The sequence below is a fragment of the Erithacus rubecula genome (genome assembly GCF_903797595.1).
Source record: "Erithacus rubecula genome assembly, chromosome: 2".
Classification (NCBI taxonomy): domain Eukaryota; kingdom Metazoa; phylum Chordata; class Aves; order Passeriformes; family Muscicapidae; genus Erithacus; species Erithacus rubecula.
In genome coordinates, this window is record NC_136685.1 from 93,754,682 (window position 1) to 93,766,902 (window position 12,221).

A 12,221-nucleotide genomic window follows, 5' to 3' on the forward strand; every position below is an offset into this window, starting at 1 on the left:
GAGCAATGTTCCCATGACAGCAATGGGCATGGCCTGGACCCACACAAAGCCTGAGCAAACAACAGCATTACACACATCTACCTACAGGTTCTTCCTGATTTATCTGTCCCAGGCAGAGCTGCAGGCCCCAGCATGGTACACAGCTGATGATGCACTGCAGGTACCTTTGTGCCTGCTTCACTTTGGTTTGTATTTCTACAGGAGACAGCAACCCCCAGGTGGGCAGACCTGGATGCACAACGCAAGAAAAAAAGGCAAGACCACTTCTAGCCCTCCAATTTACATTGCAACTGGAAGGATGCCTACAGAACAGCATCCTACCTCAGCCTCTGCCTAAAAATCCAGGGTTAAGAGGATCTACATCAGCAAGTTGGCATATCTTTAATTTCTATCCTGTCTCTACATGTTCTAATTTCACTCATTTCCTTTAACCTAGAAACTGCTTGAGGCACTGTGTCTGTCTCTCTCCATCTGTGTACAGTACTGTGCACAAATTCTCATATTCCACATGAATTCATGAAAGCTTGGTCCAACACAGATCTAGAACCTCTTCCTAATTCAACCTGGGATGCAGCACTCTGACTGCTGGAGCATGAACACTGTGGAACAGAGAACTTATCATTCAAAATTCTCACATCCTTCCTGGTGATTAAAAATATTATTCTCACAGCAAAAGGTTCAGCCCGAACTTTACTTTTTCTCTAAGGCCACGAAGTGTCTGTTCCTTGGAATGTCAGAGCAGCGGGAAGACCCCAGCTGACAGCAGAAAGTAAATTATCTGGCACAAACAGGAGGGGAGGGGTGAAGGAACAGCTTACAAGGGGTTTTCTCCCAGGTTAATAGCCAGGCAAAAGAAAAACCACACAGTGTTAGTAGAGTGAACACCTGACTCAGCCGTTCGTACCCTCAGAGTGACAAAGTCGGGAGTACCGAGGACAGAGCGTGGAGACGGGGAAAATGCAGGGTGTATGGAATCGTAAGAGAGGAACTTTTCAGCTGAATTAACAGTCATGTGGTAGATGTGCTCAAAGTTGCTCGGAGAGGAGATCAGACGGGAGTGATGATGAGGGAATTGATAAGGGGAACGCTGCTATCAAAGACAACAGAGAGAGAAAGCAATGAAGGATGGTTGTACAGGTTACACGGGCACCAGCAGTTCCACAAGAGCAGTGAAACACAGAGCAGGGACAGCAGACAGCAAACCCTGCTGGCTGGCAGCACACAGGGTCTGACACTGCCACCCCCGGGCCTCTGAGCACCTTCCTGACACAGAGTCTGATGGGCCTGCTGCCCTTGCTGCTGATGCTAAAACATTAGAAACAAATAAAACTTTTAACTCATTGGGAATCGATTCTAATATTTATTATTTTTTGATATTTCAAAGAGCACCACAGTTGTAAAAGGTGCTTTACAGACAGTTGAGAAGCATTAATTCCCTGCCTTGAGGAGCTTACAATCTAAAATAGATATCAACACAAACAAAGGAAGGTGAACACAGGTGAGGTGGTGTGGGGAGAAGAAAAGATGAGCATACACAGCAGTTAGAGATTGTTAAGAGATTTCCTTCTGTTATTCATGCATTTTAGCAATTCCATTAAAATTATCACCCGTACAACAAACACAGAGTATTTCCAACAGGAGGGAACAGTGTTTTGACAGGGTGGGGACACAGGCTGTGTGGGAAGGTGAAGGGGTTAGTGTCAGACCACTGGGACAAGTCTCTCTCTACAGACAGGTGACCAAGGTCCATGTCCTGCTCCACACTGGCTTAAACCCGACAGTGCCGAGGGGACCTGGCACTGCCACTCCTGCTCTGCAGAGAATGAGACCCTTCCTCAGCACAGAAAGTGTGAAAGCATTGGGAAATTGAAATATCTTTAATAGGTCAGCTGAGCAGAGTGCTCCCAAAGTGTGAAAAAAGAAGGAGAAGGGAGAAATAACCCTGCAAATTAAACAGGAATGGTTTCTAATTCATCTCTACAGAATGTGCTGACACAAGTGCTCATACAATTTAAAGTCATCTAAATCCAGATTTAATGGAAGAGAATTTCAAGGCTCTGTTTCCCTCCCTGTGCCATCTGTACATGCTCAGTCAGCCTGCAGTTGGCTGGTTTCCTATGGACACCAGCAAATCAGAATACTTTTTCTCCTTTCTAAATTCTAAGTTCCTCTTCCCCTCATCCAACTGATTTCATCTCCTTAAAACAGGTATTTCTGAGTAAAAGTAGAAATGTTAGGACTTAAAATATAAAATATGGTAAAAATATAGTTTACCCCTCCACTAAACCTAAGGCACTACTTTTTGTATATGGAAAGTATTAAAGTCTGGAAGAACATTAAGTCACATCCCAATACATATTTTATCAAACATTATTGTTACTGTTCTCTTCATTTCAGCTGGTAAAATCCAACTTTTTTTTTAAAACACACGGTTATTATGAGGCTTTGCCTGTTAACCAAAACATCAATTACCACATTATGGCATATAAGACATAATATACATGAAATTGTTCTTAATAACTTCAGCAGCATCTAAATATCAGTACAAGAAGCCACCATTCCAAAATGGTCCAGGACAGCAGCTTTGCTGAGGTCTCTGCTCACAACAGAGAACTGGCAGCAAAGCCAGCCACATTCCTAAAAGCCAATAAGGGAGATATGGCAGTGTCTAAAACCACAAGCTAAAAAGCAGAGGGTAAGCCAGCTGCAGATCATGAAAATATTTAGCCAGCATTCATGAATGTGAGAAAGCCACGATATGGCAACATTTTAAAAATGATACTCCATGGAACTTTCTCCATAGACTCCACCATTAGATGCATGCATGGGGTTCCCATTTTCTTTAAAGAATACCAAATATAGATTAATATTCATTTACTCTAAAAGTTTCTCAATTGAAACAAGCAAAGCTTCACACATCATCTAGAATGGAAGTAGAATGGCTCATGTATAATGAGGTCAAACTGAAGCATAATGTTCAAATATAATGGCAGTCAAGACCAGCTTTTGTATATAAAAATACTTAGGCATGCAGAATATGAAAGCAAAATCAATCCTGTACATCTGATGTACACAGAGAGGTGGTCTGTGCTGCAGTAAGTGCAGTTGCAGATTTCAGATCTTCACTACAAAGGAGCATCCACGATAAAGTGGCTTCAAGGGACAAGAGGGCAGAAGGGAGGCCAGACTGTACGGCCAGGTTAATTGGTGACAGGCTGCTAGGGAAGAAAAACATGTAAACAAATAAGTTTGGGGATACACTGACAGGAACGATTCTAAATTGTACAGAACAAGACAATGACCCAGATGCACAGCAATAAAACACAAATATGTTCTGATTACTGCTCTGCTAATAGGAAACAACAGCTTCTGTGTACCAAAGCCAGACCATGAGTGCTCACCATGAAGAACAGAAGGATGCAAATTTACAGTTGCCTGAAACCTCCTAAATCTGATCTCTCTCTGAGCCTTGGGCATGGCTCTGCCCAAACAGCAGGGCTCTGCTGAAGTCAAGGGAGTGTGCTCATGGAGAGAACAATGTGGGACTAGGCCAATAGACTGCAACTGCCCTCAAACACATCAGAGTGTCTGGTGCATACCAAGAAAACTGGAAAACAATGGAAAACAACACACAGAGAAAACAGATTTCCCCCTTGTGTGGCTGCACCAGAAGGGGCAAACAAACAGGTAGATATGTTGTACATAAACAGGCACCTGATTCAATACATCAAACAGAGCAAAAGAGTTTAAAACACCCTTTGCTCTGGTTACAACACAAATTGAACTCTCTACAGCTGGCCTTTTAAAAAACATCATTAAAACAGTGGTGGGCAGAGAGCAGGCAGGTTCTGCACCTACCAGGCCAGGCTTAGGTCTTCTCCTGCCCACAGACACAGCCCAGCCTAGCCATCAAGGGCCAGCACTACCAATTCTAACTCTGCTTCTCTCAGTTCTTGGCATTTCCCCTTAAAAAAGGCAGCGGGTTGAAGAGTTTAGGTTTTTTCTGATTCTCACTGCATCTATGAAGTGAATACGTGTATATTAGTTAATAAATATAAATACATACAATGAATAAATATCAATACATATATTAAAAATTGTCATTTGCTTTATAAAGCACACCCATGTGTGCTGGATAAAAGCTGGGCTGAGCTAGCTATTTAGCTTGTGACAATCTCATTCAACACAGAGACTAAAACATCTACTCCCTATTAAAACCTATTTACACCTAAGGACCTTTTTGCCCATACAGCACTACACTGACTTCAGTGAAAGCTCATGCTGGGTGAAAAATTTCTATTGGTAGATCTAGCCAAATTTGAAGGTGCCCAAATAAACCAGAAGAAACTACAAATGAAAATCCTCACTCCACTCTTTCATGCACTTTCTGCATTCCAATACCCCATAAAAAATGAAGCTGTGCCACCTACAATTGCTAGATGAAGAGAATTTGAGAAGCCTTGCACTGCTTGGCTACTCCCAGCCTCAGCCCCAAAAATGTATTTTGCCATTCACTTCCACAACAAGAACAGGCATTCCCAAAGTAAAGTGATGCAATCTTTCCCAAAGTTTGTTAAAAATAAGCACTTTCTCTTCTGAACCACACTAATCTGTTAAAAAAAAAACCCAAAGAAGATGTTCCAGCTGCAAAATCAGGACACATGCTTAGCAGCACAGAAATTCCCCAGCTTTTCACTTTCTGGGAATAAGGTATGCAACTGGTGAAATAATTCCATGTCCTGGAAAAGGAACCACCACAGAGATGAACTGTACACAGGGTAGGATGATAACTCTTTACCTTGTGTACTGATTCTCCAGGAAACATCCTCTGTTTCCATGCCCTCTTCTGATTTTAAATTTCTTTCCAATAAAACGTTAGACTCTAGATATAACCTCAAATGCCCACACAACTCCTTTCTTCTATTTTGGTGCCTGAGAAACAAAGTTCTTAGTCTGGAATGGATTAAATGAGAACTCAGTCCAGGCAAATACCTTACAGGAAGTTTTAGGAAAAGAAAAAGCTGCCTGGACTGAAGTAGCTCTTGACAGAACATTTATTTCCTAATTTCAAGTTACATTTTCAAATTCACACACTTTCAAGTCTCATGCTCAATGCAATTCTGTACTAACTCAGTCAGGAATACAAGTACAACAAGACATTGCAAGGAACTGATGGAAAAATACACAACAAATTTGCTTTGTCTTGCAGTGATATATCCCAGCATTAAGATTGATACTTACTTGCAAAAAGGAGGTTTTAAAATTAACTTTTTAAAAAGAAGCTGCAGCAGTGGAACAAGTGCAGGAATCAACAATTGCACACATTTTCTAATTCTTCTCATCACTTTTAAATGTGGAAAGGGACTCATGAATTTTTTTCAAAGCATCATATTGATTGGTAATAGCACAGTACCAGTCCTAACTTGAAACAGGACCTGTGAGCTAATACAAGGCAAGTGCAATTAGAATGGATTCAAAGCTGAAACCCATTGAGAGATGACACTGTTGAAGAAATTATGTAAAAAATTCCCTTCTATAGATAGAATCATTCTTTGTTTTACTTGTCAGATGTGGGGTTTGATTAAGAGTCCTTGCAGCTTTTGACTGCTATGTGTGTGACACAGGATGACTTTTGATTTATCTGTAGAGGTAGCAGATTATTTTCCCTGCTTAAGAAGAGCCACAAATATTTTAAAGAACTTACCAGAAATGGAGAAATGAAGAGAGACTCTAATCTACATCCTGCCCTGAAGCAAATGATCATTCTGTGTCTAACATTAGACACATGCAATCTTGTACTCAGGTAAGAGAAAAACATACCTGCCAACATCTCTTAGATTTGCCATGTGCTTTCTAGAAACAGCTCCTTCATTATGTGTTCATTTATAAAAATGATTATCATTTATAAAAATACACACATACAGTACTTTTTTTTCTCATTACACCAAATATATTTGTTATTGAGAGGCTTCTCAGAGTGTGGCTAATATGAGCTTTCAAATAAATCAAACTGCAGACTTTACAGTCAAGTGCAACATAAAATACCATTTGCTTCAAAAGTGAGGTAAAATGAGTATCCAAAGACCAGAGATTATAGGCTCCTAAGCTCCTAAACTAGTGCAGCTGCATGCTGCACATAATTTTCCATTCTTATTTTCATTTCCTTTGCACTTTTCAGCATCAGAAAATCCCAATTTCAGCATCTACTTCCTGGTTGCTGCACAAACTCCAAGCAGTAATGATGATCATTTTAGAGAGCAACTCTGTGCTAATGCCTGAGTCCTATGCTGGAACAAATTGCATCTGTTTTTATCACAACATTTCATCTTTCTTACAGTGCTAATTAGCATCTTCTGAATCACATCTGTATCACTGCAGATGTGCTCAAAAAACAATACAGAACACATAAACACACAAAAGATGCTCAAGGTAGCTTGAAGCAAGCAGTATGGTACTTCCTTATGAGCAAGTATTAATTAGTCTTTAGCTCATCACAGATTTCAGTAACTTCCAAGTGATTATTTCCTACATGAGGTTTTATGAAAATGAACTAGTGCATGCACACGTTTTCTTCCTTCATTTTTCAACTTAAAAAGGTTAATTTTTATGCAAGAAATTCTGTTTCACTGAGACTACTTATTTTGGAGAGAACAGAAAAGACAGCATGTTTGGCATGGAAAGAAATTTGAGCAGTACACATGATTGAATTGCTACAGGAAAACAGGCTGTAAAGAAATAGGCTAAGTTGGTGCTAAAGATGGGAGAAGAAAAAAGGAATTGAACTACAGTTCACTGTTTCATACCCAAAAAGAGCACAGGCTCAAATAATGTAAATTTTGCCCCTTCATATGGGTCATAAAAATTATCATCAACACTGCTAGGCCAACCTGTCTTAAAAGTCCAGAGGCATTAGGGACTTTTCCTCCTCCTCCTCCTCTTCTATTAAATGCCTGTCATGCTCCTTGCTTGAATGTTATTACATACAGCAGAGCACTTTTAGCTCCATTCCCCTCATTACACTGTTCCTTATAGGAAATACACCACTGATTATATGTTGAAATTGCACTAGTTTTTCTCTCACTTATTTGCAACCTCTGCAGCAGTCAGTCACTCTCACATATCCTTTTGTACTTACCATTGGGAGGTCTTTGAGAATCTGTATGCCATCTCCTGGACCCATATGTGCTATGTGGTTAAAATTAGTTGGGTTAGAAATTAACTTATTTCTCATTTCTGGATCGCGTAGCATCTCCCTGGAAGAGAAGATACTTTGTTTAGGTATTTCCTTTGACGTGAGGATGGGCATTTATAAAACACATAAAGCTTTGATTATCAGCTATTTTAAAATGGAAATTAACCAGTCTTTTCCTACCTAAACAATTCCATGAGTCTATGATTCTATTTAGCCATGTTAACTGTGATAAACCCCTGCTGTCAGTACTGGTGTGGAGAAGGTTTCAGCTTGAAGAGAGGGCAAGGGGCCAGGATAAAAGAATGCTGTTTGCAGCTTAACAGCTCATGCCCAGTAGTTACTAACATTCACAGAATGAGCTGATAAAAACCTCTGTAAGATGAGTAAAAGTCAAACTTACATTAGAAAGTGGAGATGAAAATGAAGTATAAAATATGAAAATAGAATTAAAATAATACTGCAGTACCTTTCTCAGTCTGTGGTCAGAATTAAAAGCTCTTCAAAATGTCAAGGATGCATTTCAGAATTCAGAATAAATAAAATTTTGAAGAGACCAAATGTCAATCAACTCAGGAAACACAAGAACAAGAAACGGAATTTTTTTCTCCACTGCATACAGTTGTTACTTCCCTTAGAGCCAAAAAGAAAGACAAACTGGGAGCCAACCAATGGTGTAAGATATTGGAAATTAGAAAAGTGAAATACTCAGTTCTTGGAGTGTGGCTTAGCACAGTAGCAGGTCACTTCTAGTGAGTGACAGCAAAAGTCAGTAACATGCTCTGCAAACACTGCGAGCAGTGCAGACCTGATTTTGTTGCCATTTAGGGAAGTATTTGTAACCTGCTAAACACTCCCAACAGAGATACATCCTGAAGTCCTATGCCCCCCAAAGAGATGAGCTTTGTGAGCTTTATAGAAACTTTATGTAGTTAAATCTATAAATCAACAAAACAGGTGTCCTGGAATACTGGTGAGAGGAGAACTTCCTTCAGAAAGAAAAGCAGAACCAGAGCGTGACAGAAATTAATCCATATGCATAGTTAGCAAAGTAATCTCCTTTTGCAAAGTGTTTATTAGAGAACTTTATATATACACAGTTTATGTGCACACCTATGCACCTGCATACAGTATGTGGAGGCATGCATTCCAAATTACAGCTGTTACTTATTGTGCATCCAGTGCATATCCATATCCAAACCGGTATTAACACAAGTTAACACAGAGCATTAACAGGGCAGAGAAGAGACAGGAACACTTGAATGGGCACTCCAGAAAGGCAGACATGAAGCACTCCCTGGCATCAGTCAGTGTCCATCAGGGCCTACAGGCATGGACAGAAGACAAGTACAGGTGGAATACAGACCTCCTCTGCTGCATCCTCTCCTCCTCGGGCACGCGGAAGGAGTAGCGCCGCTTGTTGTTGATGTTCCGAACCATCTGCTTCCGGCTGTTGTCCGACGTCTCAGGCACCACCAGCTCATCCCCCTCTGAAACCAGCACAAAGATGGCAATGTGTTGGAGTCAGTGAGTCAGAAACCAGAGTGCAGGGACTGAATTAAAGCCTTTGGATGGACTGAAGTATATTAAGCTACTCACACATAAAGTAGATTTAAGTAGAAGTAAGTCAGTAATTTTAGGGTGAGCTCTAACGCTTTTAGTAAGTGAAAGGTTTCAAATGCCAGAGTAGCAGAGTAAGTTCTAGTGAAGGTTGAAACATACTGATATCTTCAGTGGAGGCTCCAGGCCCACAGACAAGACTTAGTCATAATAGAGCTATAGTAAGAATATTGCTTACATTTTTCAGATAGAACAAGATGGATTGTATGTGTAGTGTTATACATAACCTGGTGTGCTAAGAAGCTACAATTCTAGTAGGTTAAGGAGTGGTGGTCCAAGTTTGTGTCTTAGCTTGTTGGAAAAATCCTGTATAAGAGTATGTATTGAAGAGAGTTGTTGCTTTTAGCCATTGTGGCTTTTAGCCACTTGCTTTTAGCCATTGTGGCTTCTACCCATTCACTTATTGCTGCTGCTTTGCCATTGCTTGTCTGTGTACTGTTGAGACTGATGTGCTTTGTAATAAATAACCTTAGCAACTATTACCTGTTTGCTTATTTAAGATAACCCCACAAAGTAGGAGCCAAGAGCTCTGGAGGTGGTGCCTTAGAGCACTGGAGGACAAATGAACCTTCACAGGAATGCAGTGGGGCAGTTCCTTAGGTATTCATGGAGTTTGAGTCTCGACACTCTTTCTACCTCTGCTGGTGTTGGACACCACCCCTTTCCCATCAAACCTGAACAAACATTCTTTGGCCACTATCTACTATGTTATGTAGCAACAGACTTAACCCCTCTTCACACATTAGCTGCCACACCTGTGTTCTCAAAACACTACTGATGCATTCTTGGAAATAAACATTTTGGTGGGCAGGAAGGGAATCTGAGCCTTGTCTCAAAATTCCCTTAGCAGTTCTCACTGAAAATCACTAGTAAAGTCTTGTTCTGCCAACTGTCTGGAAACCAAATGCAAGATTCTCTTTCATTCATTCCCTACTCCAAAGAGAATACTGCTTTTGAAATAATTGAATATTGATGTACTTTGATGCAACTGTGGGAAAAGGGAGGATTTTTTTTCCACATGTGTACGTACATCTGCCCAAGGGACCTTTATTAAAGACATGAAAACAGTGAAAATCACACAACAGTTGTGTGATGTTTAATGAACATTGCAACTGCTCTGTCTTGTTTTCTGTATATGGAGATTAAAGTGACACTTAATAAGCTACTGCTTACTGAAAAAACAGTTTTTGTATGGAACTCAAATCTCTTCTTTCCTTAAGATCGACTCTAATGTTCAGTCTTCATTAGACCTGAAAATTCTCTATACAATACATCCAGCATATTTATTCTCTCTACCACTGCCATTCCTTTCATACTAATTTGCTGGCAATTTAAATAAGTACTGAAACAGTGCCAGCAGCAGTACATTTTTCTAGAGTGTTTATTTCCTCTGTATTCAGAAAGTTGTTAACAAAAATTTATAGCTTTTGGTTGTTGAAACAGAGCATGTCCCCTCTCCACCTAATAGATTAATCAAAAGGAAGGAAACTCCTCAGGAGCATGCTTATGAAATGGGCTCCAAAAAGTAAAAAAAGACAGAAAGACTCATAGCAAAAATAGATTTTTGAACCTAAAATTGAGGCACACAGTCATAGCTGGCCCTGATAATAAGTTATGAATACACCATATAACTTTAAAATGCTTGGGAAACATTTCTTTAGGTTAAATACAGTATTAATTTTAATCTAGTGCTGCCAAAATTACTATTTAAGTCTTTAATTGAGCAGGCTTTTTTAGGCAACGTTCTGGCAGGTGATCCCACATTTGGAGGGAGTGCCCAATCATTGTAGTTTCCAGTTCCAGTATTCATTCAAGTCTTCACTGAATATTCAAAAGTAAAAAAAAAGTTCAGAGCAGAGACACCATCACAATCACTGTGAACTCATAAGCTTTGGCTTCTTCCCAAATTAACAAGCACAGAAACATTTGAGAGATCTCTTTCTGCAATGCACAGATAGACAAAGAAAAATGCTCTTTCTAAACAAAAGTGTGCATGATGAAAATTGGCTTTTCTTTACTTACCTGCCATTTTGTTTTTGAAATATATCAATCTGACTGTCTCCAGGCCTAAAAGGTTTAGTGATCCTTCTGTATTCAAGGGTCGTACCTGAAACAAGGAATAACAGTCCTTGTAATACTCTCAAGAGTATTCCATGTCATTAAAGCCACAAAGCAGAGCTCAAAAGAACTTTAAACTCTTTTCTTTTTTTTTTTTTGAGAATGAGTACAGAGAGGGTAGCTTAAAATTCCACTTTAAAACACAGGTTTAACACCATTCCTCCCAGCACTCAAATGAATAATTGTGTTAGAAAGTGTACCTCATACATCAACTCATTTTTTCTATTAGATGTACAAAGCAATAAGCTGTGTTTTACTTTGTGTTAGTACCATGTCACAATAATGCTCTGCAGCTTGATAAGAGCACACACAGACTGCTGAAACCTACTGGTATTTGTGATTTCCAACATATAAATGAAAGAAGCATTCCACACTCTGTAAACTGTGTTAGAAACAGACTCTTCATAATAAATGGCCATTTTTGAGACTCCTGAGTGTAGCAATTTTGTTTGCTGAAAGTAGCCTCATCCATTAAATGAAAAGTCTTGAGCCAAATACTAATCAAAGCACTAAATCACATTCTACTGTGTAGGGAAAAAAATACTCCAACTGCTTAATAACTCAAAGAACTTTCCCATAAAAGTCAAGATTGGCCTCTCCTTAAGACAGTAAATAGCTGAGCACCCTGATCTTTGCATTATGTATCTTCACAGCACTGCCAGAATATCCTGGTCTGCATCTGATGTGTGGGAAATTTATAAGAGCCTGACTGACCAACACAAGAGCACAGGGGCAATGTCCTGCAGCTCTGTGTCATTGGAATGCCAGTAAAGGAATTGTCTTGACCCTGATAAAAAGCTGAAGTCAGTCTAAACCACAGGGAAAAAAATTGACTTTTCTCTTTTCTTTCCAAATACAGCTGAGCAAACACCTTCTGAATACCAAGGAAGTGTCAGTTTTCAGAAACATCTTCCTTTTGATAAAAGATCCAAACCTGACATCATCCTGTTTTTGGTGTTTCTGCTGGTTAAAACAAAATGTTCTAACCCTGTCTGTCTACAATATGCTTGAGCAGCAGGAGACAGATTTTTGAAGCCCTGTTTAATTATGTTAACATAAACCATGCTCTGGTAATAACATTGACACAATCAGTCCCAATGAAGACATATGTAATTAATACCAATTAATTCCCCTCATTATTACAACAGTATCAGTAAATCTAATATAGTCATATGCTCCAGACTGACCATTCATCTAAACAGTGCAACCACATGAAAAACACATTTTGTATCTTCTGTTTCCAACAAAAAATGCACGTGTTTCTTTGCAGTACCTCCTCTTTTAATTCAATTAT

General features: G+C 39.5%; 1 protein-coding gene across 9 annotated transcripts in view; it reads right to left on the reverse strand.

Moving 5' to 3' along the window:
• The window catches only part of CDC42BPA (CDC42 binding protein kinase alpha), a 178,532-nt gene that overhangs the window by 10,749 nt on the left and 155,562 nt on the right, over positions 1 to 12,221 (reverse strand). For 5 of the 9 annotated variants that reach the window (XM_079299015.1, XM_079299018.1, XM_079299016.1 and 2 more), the window contains 4 exons: positions 10,832 to 10,916; positions 8,556 to 8,679; positions 7,136 to 7,253; positions 905 to 1,090 (listed from right to left, as the gene is read on the reverse strand). In XM_079299015.1, coding sequence (XP_079155141.1) covers positions 905 to 1,090; positions 7,136 to 7,253; positions 8,556 to 8,679; positions 10,832 to 10,916 — 513 coding nt within the window. Of the gene's footprint in view, positions 1 to 904; positions 1,091 to 1,364; positions 3,219 to 7,135; positions 7,254 to 8,555; positions 8,680 to 10,831; positions 10,917 to 12,221 lie in introns of those variants that run through there. The other 4 variants (XM_079299019.1, XM_079299013.1, XM_079299014.1 and 1 more) reach the window with 2 other exon arrangements.